This window comes from Choloepus didactylus, chromosome 10 (assembly GCF_015220235.1).
Source record: "Choloepus didactylus isolate mChoDid1 chromosome 10, mChoDid1.pri, whole genome shotgun sequence".
Classification (NCBI taxonomy): Eukaryota; Metazoa; Chordata; class Mammalia; order Pilosa; family Megalonychidae; genus Choloepus; species Choloepus didactylus.
This window is the reverse complement of record NC_051316.1, coordinates 117,676,211-117,689,369: the sequence shown is the minus strand read 5'-3', so window position 1 is coordinate 117,689,369 and position 13,159 is coordinate 117,676,211. Positions and strand designations below refer to the sequence as shown.

General features: G+C 38.7%; 1 protein-coding gene across 4 annotated transcripts in view; it reads left to right on the top strand.

Annotated features, from left to right (window-relative positions):
- The window catches only part of FSD1L (fibronectin type III and SPRY domain containing 1 like), an 86,683-nt gene continuing 73,524 nt past the window's right edge, over positions 1 to 13,159 (top strand). For 3 of the 4 annotated variants that reach the window (XM_037797326.1, XM_037797325.1, XM_037797324.1), the window contains exon 1: positions 1 to 128. In XM_037797326.1, the coding sequence (XP_037653254.1) occupies positions 114 to 128 (15 nt within the window). In that variant the 5' untranslated portion in view covers positions 1 to 113. The remainder of the gene's footprint in view (positions 129 to 13,159) is intronic. The other variant, XM_037797327.1, reaches the window with a different exon arrangement.

Sequence of the window (13,159 nt, the reverse complement as noted above, 5' to 3'; positions counted from 1 at the left end):
GGGAGTGGTGGCCGCGGGTAGCGGTCTCTGGTGTGTGGGTTTCCTTTGCTCGCTCCGCGTCCTCACACGGTTCCTCGGCTCGGTTTCGGGCCCAGCGGGCTCAGCTCCTCGCCATGGACTCCCAGAAAGTAAGCGGGAGAGGGGGCAGCTGGCCGCCGAGGCCCGCCAGGCTCGGGGGGGTGGGCGGGGCAGGTGGGCGCGCGGGGCCGGGAGGGCGAGCGGCCTGGCTGAGGCGGCGCCCGCGGGGGTGCGGCGACTCCACCGGGTGACCCCGGCAGGCCTCTCTGCCCGGCACTTTCTCCCGGGTCCTGGCTCCCGAGGACAAACTGGGGACTGTCCCCATTTTTCAGTTGGGCACGTTGTGCACGGCTCCCAGGCCTTTTTGAGTCCCGCAGCCCGCCAGGGTGTTGGGGAGGCTTTATCCCTTCTTGGCAAATGTTGGGATCTCCCTGCTGACGCCGCAGCAGGTGCTCCTTTCCTCGACCCAGTCTCCTCTCGTGGCCCCATACGTGTTTTTTAGGTTTCGGGCCGAATCTCTTTTGTACGGTCAGGGCAGCGGTCCCACCCTGTTTGGCCAATTGATGGTGTTGGTCACAGTTACCTAGTGGTCGTTGTGGAGTGTTTTATACTTTTCCAGCAAGTTAAGGGAGGATATTCAGAACTTGCCTTTTCAGTTAAGAAGAAATATAGACAACATAGTCAGTGTCTTGAATACAGCTAGAAGTGAGTTATTAATATTCAGTTATAATCCCTGTGTGGAAATCAACCACCCTGTTCTCTTTGTTAGAGTATAGGCTAATTGAAATATAGGACAGTTTCGGAAGGAAAAACAAGGGTTATTCATAATGTAGCAGGCTTAAAAAACATAGAAAAGAAAAACAAGTGCATAGCCAAGAAACCATTCCCTCTGTTATTAGAAAGCCATGGAAAGAGTTGTGAGAACAGTTTTATCCAGAATTTGCCTGAATTCGCCATGAACAGAGAGAGCATGTAAGAATAGTGTAGGTGATGTGTTAAGTGTTTACTATTAGAGTATTTAGCAAAAGTTGGAATTTTTTCATCAATGGATTAATTTAATTGTATGCATATATCCTGAAACTCAATTGGGTATAAACTCAGTTTTTATTTTCATGACTCTTAGTGAGGCATTTAAAAAATTACATTTTGTGTGTTTTGAATACTTTAAAACATCTCTACCTGAATTTGTAAAGTATTTTGCAGCTTATTTAAATTTTTAGATAAAAGTCATATGATATTGAGTGCACATCAGCTGAAATTGAGTGGAAGAACAAAAACTTGGAGTCCAGAGATTTGGGTTCCAGGGCCCTATTTACTGTGATCTTATACAAATCACTTAACTGTGATTAATCTATTTCCTCATATGTGCAATGGAAGTAAGACTATCTTATGAAGTTACTGTAAAAATCAAAGAATTCATTATGAAACATAGTGTTTAAAAGTTTACAAAGAACAAGTACTAAAATGCTCTATGTACTGTAATATAAGAAAAAAACATTTTTGTGTGGGTCATCTTATTTTGTAGGGCACGAATTATCTCACAGCCTAATGAGGAGTCAAGAGTTGGAGCTTGTGATTCCTACAGGGGCGTGCCACTAACCATTAGGCTAAGATTTGAACCTACTTAGTGTCATTCCATATGCTATATTTGCATGCCATATGCTGTTTCCCTGCAGATAGCAAAGAATTAGCTGTTTTTTCTACTGGTACTAATATATCTTATTTGTGATAACATTGAGAATCAACTTCTCAATATTAGAAAATAGGTTGAATTTTATCAGTGATATCAAATAATCTTTTAATGATAAAAACTTCCTTTTATTTTATAGATTAATATGAGTATCTGTTATTAATGCTCAGAATCAATTTAGTGCTCTGGATTTGAGCTTCCATTTCAGATGTGAATTCAGGCAGAATCAGTTACATGCAGCAAATTGTAATGAACTAAAACTGGGCATTTCTTTCTCTTTAAATAAGACAAGTACAGCTCTGGCATGGCTTTTCCAGATGATTTCTTGTTACAGAACTTCAGTCAGTGTAAGGTACTGCAAAGTGGCATAAAGTGAGAAAGGCCTGATTATATACCTGTTTGGAAAGAACTAGAATTTAGGCTTTAAATTATTAAGAGGATGAACCTGGAGCCTGGTCTCCATTTATTAGCTGTATGAGTTTGAGTAATTTGCTCTGTCTCTCCATTTCCTTATCTATAAAATGGAGATAACAATTATAATTACCTCAAAAGGTTATTTTGAGGGCTGGTTTTTTTTAAAAAAATCCCTTAACAATGCCTAACAGAGGTAAGCTATATCGAAGTGTTAGCTATTGCTATTAAATTTATCATCCGAACCTCAAAATAATTTCCCCTTTTATTGATTATTTGCAAACTACTTTTCTTATCCAGTCTAGCCACTTTTGCCTCTGTCCTTAAGTTTTAAAGTATGTTTTCTGTTTTTGTGTCTATGATAAAGGATTCCCATGGTGGTGTCAAAGAAGTGTTAAATCCTGATTGAAAGAGAATTGGAAGTTCTGACTCATGTAATCTTACAATAGAGGTTAAGTTAACTAGACAGTCTTACAGAAGCTTGTTGGTGGCTGGTCAGCAAACGGATCAGCTTGACCAGCTGCTTTTTGTCTTTGAAAATAACTTGTACCTCAGTGTTGTGTTAGCAACAGATGCTCTGTTTGAGTAGAGGAAGAAAATGTAATTGCCTTGGGTGTGTAAAGCATACTGTTGGATACAGAAAACCACAGTATTATCTTCCAGAATAAACAGGGAATTTGTTTATATCGAGTTTCTGGGACACTGTGAACAGGATGTGTTGTGGATAGGTGGCTTTGTTCAATAATCAAACCTTTTGATTATGTCCTTAAGTGGTTTTAAGATAAAATACCAAAGGTTTCTTTATCTTCTGGAATGTGCATTTTCAAAGAAAACATTGAAACAAAGAATACATTTGCACCTTTCTAGAATCTTGGAGTTTGGAATATTATACTTTAAGTTAAATTTTTATACAAGGGGTCATTCACATTCACAGGGGAATGTTTCTGGGAAAGGTACATGCTGTAGAAATAATAAAGGTGGAGAGGAAGGGACCCCAGAGGATGGAAGTCATCAGGAACATATTTTGTCAGTTGTTAGCTTTTCACCTCCTTTTCCTGCACATTCTTTTTTTTTTTTTTTTTTTTTTTTACTGTTCCATCTACTTTTTTTTTTTTAATCATCATTTTATTGAGATATATTCACATACCACGCAGTCATACAAAACAAATTGTACTTTCGATTGTTTACAGTACCATTACATAGTTGTACATTCATCACCTAAATCAATCCCTGACACCTTCATTAGCACACACACAAAAATAACAAGAATAATAATTAGAGTGAAAAAGAGCAATTGAAGTAAAAAAGAACACTGGGTACCTTTGTCTGTTTGTTTCCTTCCCCTTCTTTTCTACACATCCATCCATAAACTAGACAAAGGGGAGTGTGGTCCTTATGGCTTTCCCAATCCCACTGTCACCCCTCATAAGCTACATTTTTATACAACTGTCTTCGAGATTCATGGGTTCTGGGTTGTAGTTTAATAGTTTCAGGTATCCACCACCAGCTACCCCAATTCTTTAGAACCTAAAAAAGGTTGTCTAAAGTGTGCGTAAGAGTGCCCACCAGAGTGATCTCTCGGCTCGTTTTGGAATCTCTCTGCCACTGAAGCTTATTTCATTTCCTTTCACATCCCCCTTTTGGTCAAGAAGATGTTCTCCATCCCACGATGCCGGGTCTACATTCCTCCCCGGGAGTCATATTCCACGTTGCCAGGGAGATTCACTTCCCTGGGTGTCTGATCCCACGTAGGGGGGAGGGCAGTGATTTCACCTTTCAAGTTGGCTTAGCCAGAGAGAGAGGGCCACATCTGAGCAACAAAGAGGCATTCAGGAGGAGACTCTTAGGCACAAATACAGGGAGGCCTAGCCTCTCCTTTGCAGCAACCGTCTTCCCAAGGGTAAAACTTATGGTAGAGGGCTCAACCCATCAAACCACCAGTCTCCTATGTCTGTCCTGCACATTCTTTACGTCCTGCTTGGAAAGGAGTAGTGACAGTAAGGCAGGGCTTGATGGTACAAGTCTGGACAAACCTTTATTGGGGCAAGAGAACTGACTAGGGAGAGGTCTAAAGAATGGCAACCTATTCTAAGGCATGGCAACCTTCACCAAATGGCTTTTCAACCCCTTGGTTTCCTCCCAGGCTCCTTCTCTATCCTGGTTTTGGTATCCTGTGCTTCGCATTGTACCTTAGCAGTTCAAAGACCCTCACTGTATCCAGATAACTGACCATCCCATGCCCCACAATTACTCCTTCTCAGCCAAGAAATACTGCTGTCTGAGGAAAGGAAAGGGAAATGACAAGAGTGTTGTTCTGCAACCAGTGTTGTGTTAAACTGCTTTAAAATTTCACAACACCTCTTATTCCTTTTGCACAGTTAGGGGAATCATTTACCTGTAGATGGTGGTATCATTAAAGTAAATAAAACCTGAAATGTTAACAGAGAACTCCCCTATAAAGTTGAGGGTTTTTTGTTTGTTTGTTTGAAGTCTAGTGAAAATAGCTGATAGATGGTTTAGAGTCTGATTTAGATTAAAATCTGAATTTTGTCAGAAAAATCACCATTTTTCTAATACATATGCTATATTTTATATATAATATATATATTCTCTCTATCTCCCTGTCTTTAGCTCTTTTTCTGAGGAAATATCTTAGCTTTCTAAGTGAGTACCCTACTGACATAATCATTATTTCAGAATACAGGTATATTCACTTTGTACTGAACTTGGTTGTTTTAAAAATTTAGAAATAGAGCAGGGCAAAACTTTTTTGTTTTCAACATAATGCTTCTTTGCAGTGCTAGCTGCTTGGAAGCAGGATTAAATTCATGCAGCCGACACGTATTGAATGTTTGTCATAGTAACAGGTATTCCACTCCAACCTAGGGTGGATAATATTTTGGAGTTTGTGGATTTTGTTCCCAACCATCTAGATTTTGTATGTTTTTCAGCCTCAGTTGGCCCTTCTTCCCAGTCACAGGTTCTGGTAGACAGTTATTTATGCTTGTTGATTGATAGTTAATTATTATTTTGAATTAATTCATAATAAAGTGTTACCTCAGCCAGCCTGTGCACTTCTATTACAAGTTTGTTGTAGAGAAATAGAAAATATAGATAAATGAAAATAAAAATTACCCATAATCCTTCCACCCAGAGATCACCATTTTTAACATTTGTGTATATTACCAGCCAATCTTTTTTTTATGCACATAGAAACTTTAAAAAATTACGTTTTCATGCTATGTGTACTGCTTTATAATTTGCTTCTTCACTTACTAAATGTCATATTTTTTCATGTTAATAGTAACATTCTACAATCCTTTTAATGATTCAGCAGAATTCCTTTGTATGGGTGTATTACTTGATTTTATTTAATCATTGCCCTTTTGTTGTACCTTTATGCTAGTCCCAGTCTTTTAATGGTATAAGTAACATTGAGATAAACATTTTTGTAGCCATGTCTCTATTTATACCATTAATTATCTTCTTAGAATAAATTAGAAGGAATGGAATTACTGAGTCAGTGTGTATATACTTTTTTAAAAGCAGTTTTTTTTGAGGTATATTCACATATTATACAATCCATCCAAGGTATATAATCATTGGCTTTTAGTATAATTACCGAGTTGTTCATTCATCACCACAAATCAATTTTACAACAATTTCATTACTCCAAAAAGAAAAATCCCATACCCCTTAGCAGTCACCTCTGAACCCTTTATCCTTCCCCAGCCCTACATAACCACTAATCTAATTCTTTCTCTGTAGATTTGTTTATATTTAAAGAATAGTAAAATATTATCATTAACTATAGTTCATAGTTTGCATTAACTGTATTTTTCCCCATATACCACCCTCTTATTAACACCTCATACTTGTGACATGCATTTGTTATAGTTCATGAAAGAACATTCTTGTATTTGTACTATTTACCACAGACATCGTCCAACACAGGGTTCACTGTTACACAGTCCCACGTTTTATCCTCTGTTTCCTTCTAGTATCACACACGACCTAGAACTACCCCTTTCATCCGCATTCACACACATAATTCAGCACTTGTTTTAGTTTGCTAAAATTGACAAAATGCAGTATAACAGAAATGGATTGGCTTTTAGAAAGGGGGTTTATTAGCTTACAAGTTTACAGTTCTGAGGCAGTGAAAAATGTCCAAATCATGACATCAACAGGACAATACTTTCTCCCTGAAGAATCAGCTACTGGTGATTCTAAACTCTGTCCCATGGCCAGACACATGGTGACGTTTGCCGGTCTTTCCCTTCTCTCCCAGGTTTCATTGTTTCCAGCTTCTTGCTTCAGTGGCTTCCTCTCTGAGCTTCTGTGTGTGTCCTTGTCACTCAGCTTCTCTGTGACTTTTTCTGTATCTTCACTCTCTTTTATCCTCTTACAGAGGACTCCAGTAAGAGGATTAAGAACCACCCTGAATGAGGTGGGTCACATCTCAACTTAAGATCCTATTTACAGTGGGTCCACACCCACAGGAATGGATTAGCTTTAAGAACATGATCTTTACTGAGGTACATACAGCTTCAAACCATCATAGTGCTGTTTATTATACTCACAGTAATGTGCTACCATCTCCTCTATCCATTTCCAAACATTTACAATCAACCTAAACAGAAATTCTGCACAAATTAAGCATCTGCTCCCCATTTTCTACCCCCCGTTCTATCTCCTGGTAACCTATATTCTAGATTCTAACTTTATGACTTTGCATATTATACTTAGTTCATAGTAGTGAGATCATACAGTATTTTTCCTTTTGTATCTGGCTTATTTCACTCAACATAGTGTCCTCAAGGTTCATCCATGTTGTCACATGCATCAGGACTTTATCCCTTCTTACTGCTGAAAATGTTCCATCATACGTATATTCCACATTTTGCTTATTCATTCATCAGTTGATGGACATTTGGGTTGATTCCGTCTTTGGCAGTTGAACATTGGTGTGCAAATGTCTATTCATGTCCCTGCTTTCAGTTTTTCTGATTCTATACCTAGTAGCAGGATTGCCGGATCGTATGGCAATTCTAGACTTAGCTTCCTGAGAAACCACCAAAGTGTCTCCCACAGTGGCTGCACATTTTACATTCCCACTAGCAGTAAATGAGTGTTCCTCTTTCTCTACATCCTCTCCAACACTTGTAGCTTTCTGTATTTATTTATTGTGGAATATAACATATTTACATAGAAGTGATAACTTTCCAAGTGCAATTTAACAAGTAGAGAGCAAATTTCAAAGAATGTTGTGGGTTATGGTACCATAGTTTTAGTTGTTTCTTTATTGTGAAATATAACATATATACAAAAAGGTGATAACTGAAATTTCTAAGAATGTTATGGGTTACAGTACCATATTTTCAGTTATTTCCTTATTGTGAACAGTGACAAATATAGAAAAGGTGATAACTTTCAAATTACAATTTAACAAGTAGTTGTGATGGTTAGGTTCATGTGTCAACTTGGCCAGGTGATGGTACCCAGGTATCTGGTCAAGGAAGCACTGGCCTAACTGTTGCTGTGAGGACGATTGTGGCTGCTTGATAAACCAGAAGGCTGGTTTGTTAAATCATCAGTCAGTTGGCTGCAGCTGTGACTTATGAAGTCAATGAAGGGCATGTCTTCCACAATGAGAGAATGCAGTCAGCTGGATTTAATCCAATCAGTTGAAGACTTTTAAGCGAGATAGATAGAGGAACTTCGCTTCTTCTTTGGCTGACCAGCGAAGCGTTTCCTGAGGAGTTCGTCGAAGTTGCCAGTTCGTTTACTGAGGAGTTCGTCGAACACGTTCATCGAAGTTGCTAGTTCGCTGCCTGAGGAGTTCATCGGACAACTTCACTGGAGTTGCCAGTTTGCTGCTTGCCCTATGGAATTTGGACCTGTGCATACCCACAATTGCGTGAGACACTTTTATAAATCTCTTATTTATAGATATCTCTTGTTGATTCTGTTTCCCTAGATAACCCTAATACATAGCTATATAGCAAATTCCGAAGAATGTTATCAGTTACAGTTCCACCATTTCAATTCTTTCCTTCTAGCTATTCCAATACCCTAGCAACTAAGAAAAAGAAAATTATATAGAGATTCAGTGTTCATAATCCTCTGTTAAATTCTGTCTTGTCTGTTGCTACCCCTTCCTCTACTTTAACTACTTTCCTGATCTTCAGGGATGTCTAGGCTGTGACCACCGAAACTTTTTCATGTCGCAAAGGGGTGTCGTCATTATGGGAAAAGGGGATGCAACTGGTTTATGTTCTTGAAGAGGCTATTGCCTCTGGGTTTTGGGATTTAGCTGACAAAGGAGCTCTCTGGAGGATTTAAGTTTCTGCTTGCTTTTTTTTTTTTAATAGTGGCCATTTTCATCATTGTGAAATATCTCATGGTGGTTTTGATTTGTATTTCCCTAATAGCTATTGATGTTGAGCATCTTTTCATGTGCTTTGGCTATTTGTATTTCCTCTTTTTGAAAAAAATGTCTATTCAAGTCTTTTGTACATTTTTTATTTGGGTCATTTGTCTTTTTATTGTTGGGTTGTGGGAGTTTTTTTTGTATATTCTGGATAGTGAACCCATATCATAAATGTGGTTTCCAGATATTTTCTCCCATTGTGTAGGCTGCCTTTTCACTTTCCTGACAAAGTCCTTTGATGCACAGACATTTTATTTTGATGAGGTCCCATTTATTTTTTCTTTTGTTGTTTGTGCTTTGGGTGTAACATCACCTACCTCAAGATCTTGAAGATCCTTCCCTATATTTTCTTCTAGAAGTTTTATGGTCCTGGCTCTTATATTTTGGTCTTTGATCCATTTTGAGTTAATTTTTGAACCAGGTGTGAGGTAGGACTCCTCTTTCATTCTTATAGATATGGAAATCTAGTTGTCCAAGCACTATTTGTTAAAAAGACTGTTCTGTCCCAGTTGGGTGGACTTGGCAGCCTTGTCAGATATCAGTCGGCCATAGATGTGAGGGTCTATTTCTGAACTCTCAATTCAATTCCATTGGTCAGTCTATCTGCCTTTATGCCAGTATCGTGCTGTTTTGATCACTGTACTAGTGTGTATATACTTTAAAAAGAAATTTTATGTTTATGCCAAGTTGTCCTTCAAAACAGTCGCATCACTCCTACTAGTAATACCTGAGAGTTCCCATTGTCTCCTCCATCACCACTCTCATCCACCTCCCTTCATTAGATTGTGGGTCTTCTGGTTTCCTTGGCAGAGTATGAGACTCCTTGACTTCACTGGGTGGAACAGCCAGTTCAGAGGCCACTGCAACATGGTTAAGGCTTTTTCTTGGTCTCTGACATGCTTTTTCCCTCAAATCCTAGATAGGAGAGTGCCGCCTCTTTGCCTTGATAACCTCAAGCTGGGCTCAGGGTGGAAAGGCAGCACTCACGACCAGTTCTTTTACTGGCAGTAGATTTTTCCTGTGACTTCATCTTAATTGATCTGTATAGAAGCAGTGTTCCCAATTGTTTCACTGCTAGAAAGGGAGTAGCTTTCCACCAGTTAGCTATTTTATGATGGTCATATTCCTGAATTCCTCAATATTTCATTCTCCTTTTTTCAGCTCATTGATGAGCATGATATGTGTTAATGTTGTTATAGCTATGTACAGCTAATAAGATTCTGGTTGTTTAGTTTACCAACTGGATAGAACTTCTGAGTTTCAACTCTTGTCACCTGATTCAAAGGAGAGGTTTCTGGGGTGGGGTGATGCAAGTAGCAACATTCTTCGTGGCATTTAGGCATTTTTCAGGAATGCTGCATGCTGGTTTCACTGATCCCTTTGCTCTAGTTACTGGAGCCTTATGGTTGTTTATGTATAGCCCTAAATTGTGTAAGCAGTTTAAGGTAGTGTAAAGCACAGACTCTGGAGACAGCTTCTGGGATCTGCATCCTGACTACCACTTGATAGCTATGTGACTTAAGTTTCTTAACATCTCATACCTCACTTTCTTCAACCATAAAATGGGAAGGCTTATGTTACCTCTTTCATCTGCTGTGATGATTAAAAAAATATTCTATATTAATAGCTTAGCATAATGCCTGATGAATATTAATAAATGTTAACTGAATTGACTATAATTATAGACCCCCTTAGGTTGTAGATCCACTAGTGGTGTTTGTGGCTATTCTAGATTTGTGTATTTCAGTTGTTTGGAATATTAAAATAGAATTTGACTCAGAAATACTCTCCTGGTCTGAGTAGATGCTAGTAGGGAGCGTACACATCAAAGTATTTCTCTAATTATGAACACATGGTGGTTGATGTCCTCCAATCTGGGGTATCCTGTGTATAGTGGTTTTCTGCCACCTGGTTCTAAGAACAGAAAGTCTTTGCATCATAACTTCAGGGGCCTGTTGCACTGGGTAGTTTTCACCAAGTTGTCAGAAATTTTTTGTGGGGTACAGCAAAATTAACACATTTGAATTTGACATCTTCACATATATTAGGTTAAAACCAGTGGAACCATGCGATTTCAAAGTGGTGCAAGTGATCATTCATAAGATGGTAGGCCTGTCATAGAGTAACTGTTTCTTTTGTCCTTGTATATGAAGGGTAGTACAAGTTATAATAACCTGGTGATCAGTTCGTTTTTTCCAGTCTTGAGGTAAAATCTCAGTCCTTTTGGTGCCTTCTTTTTATGAACCTTGGATCTTCATCACCAGGTAGTATGGTGTAATAGTTAAGAGCGCAGACTCGGGAGTCAAACTGCCTGCATTTAATTTCTGTCCCTGCCACCTATTAGCCCAGAGATTCTGGACAAGCTACTTAATCTTTGTGTGCCTCAGTTTCCTCATTGTAAAATGTGGAGAGCAATAGGATACTTGAGAGGATTAACTGAATTTATGTTTGTAAGGAGTTTAAGATACTGCTTGGCACTTAAAAGTATAAAAGTTAGCTGTTAGTATTATGCATTTTCTCAGTCTGTTGATTGTCCTTTCTTTTACTTCACGTGGCTGATTGATGGTGACTGTACACTGTTCTTAAAGGAGACTGTGTGCCTTGTAAGTTCCAGGTTGCTTTGATCCATTCCTAGGAATGGCTACAGTTGTACTTGGCTAGGGTGTAAAACCCTAGTTCATGTTGGTGTGCAGTTTCTTAGCCTAAGCCCCAAGTTCAAATTATTGAGACACTTGATCCTGATAAAGTAGTTTTTTTTGAGGTCCTGGTAATATGGTGTGTGACCAGAGGGTAATGGCTGAGATTGCCTGTGCACACTTCCTTTGAAGACATACTAATATTCAACAGAATTGGCATTTGTCAAAGCCTGAGTTCAGAGCTATATTACCTAGAACTTTTTGTCATGAGCACCTGAGGTCATGCAAAATACAATGATATTATCTAGAGAGTGCTTCAATTATTTGTATTTCCTGTCTATCATTTCATCTATCAGTGTTTGGAAGGTAACAGCATACTAGAGATGTGGGACGAAATCTGATACTCTTGTAGCTTCTTTTTAGGTTGATAGACTCTGAAGCAGATGAAAGTTGTCTTTGCCCTTCTTCACCATGAGTCTCTGATAAGAAAAGAAATGAGTCAGATGTATAGCACAGTGGGCTTATTCTAATAGAATTACTTTTTGACATTTGTTTGACAGTATATTGTGTATATGTTTTAAAACAGTGGTTACAGGGAAAAGAATTGGTGTTTATGAAGGCTCTCAGGTGGGAAGTGAGGCCTGTTAGAGAAACTCAGAATAGGCTGCTGTGTCTGGAGTACAGCAGGAGCGAGGAAGACTGGTGTGAGACAAAGCAGGTGAGGTAGGCAGTGGGCAGGTCATGTGGGCTTTTACAGGTCATGTTAAAGATTTTAGATTTTATCTCAGGAGCAGTGAGAAGCCATTGAAGAATTTTAAGCAGAGGAGTGATATTATCATATTACCCTAGCTGTATTATAGATAATTGGTTATTGGGGATAAAGAATGGATCAGAGGCCAGTATAGAAGTTTTGCAAGAGTATAGGTAACATAGGATAGTGACTTGTACTAAGATAGTAGTAGTAATTCTAGAACTATTTAGGAGGTAAAATCTACAGAATTTGGTGACTGCATGTAGAGCACAGATGAGAGGAGGGGAAATATGATGATGGCCCAGGTTTCTGGCTTTGCACCTGAAAGTGCTAGAACCCCAGGTTTCATGGAGGAGAGTCTTATGTGTTGAGTTTTGAGGTGCTTGTGAGACATCCAGGTGGAGAGTAAAGTAGGCAGTTGAATTAAAAGGTATGGAGCTCAGAGGAGAGACCACTATCTAATGATGCTCCCTTTGTGCACAGCTTACACATCATGCAGGAAGGGAGAATTCACTGGTTTTGAGCTTCCTGCTCAACTTCTTATCAATTAGTCATGTCTCCATTCTAAAGGCTGTTGATTAATTTTGAGGATCCTGGAGGATCCTGGAGGAATAGACTGAGGCAGAAAACTTAGTTAGGTTGTCTTTTAGATCTTAATATATAGATATCCTGCCCTGACTTGTTGCTTGCCATGTTTAGAAAATACTTGGAAACAGACACCTGGCTCCTTTTTCATGAACAGATTGTTTACTATTTTTTTAATACGTTGATACACACAGTTTTATTTCATTTTCCTAACTCAAATCTTTTAGTGATAAATCACTGCTCAAAAATGCTATACCCACTTAGTTTGTGGCAGCAAAGTACAGTGTGAAAATACTCACTGGATGAGAAAATAATTGAGATTTCTCAGGAATGCAGAATATTTCACTTTTTGAACCAAAAACTCTTATTCACTAGCTTGTATTTGAATGCCTTTAACTCTGATTTTGTCTTACAGTCATAGTTTAACACTTCCCAACTACTTCTCTGTGTCACATGATACATGTGATTGAAGATATGAGAGGAAAAGGCAAAGAGAGAGGAAGCCAAACATGCAAATTAACTTCTCATGTATCCCCGCTTGAAGAAGAATTCTAAGTGGATATGTAATTAGCTTGTGAATGATACGGGTATAAAGTTATCCCATTCCCTGATTACTGGGATCCCTAAGATTCACT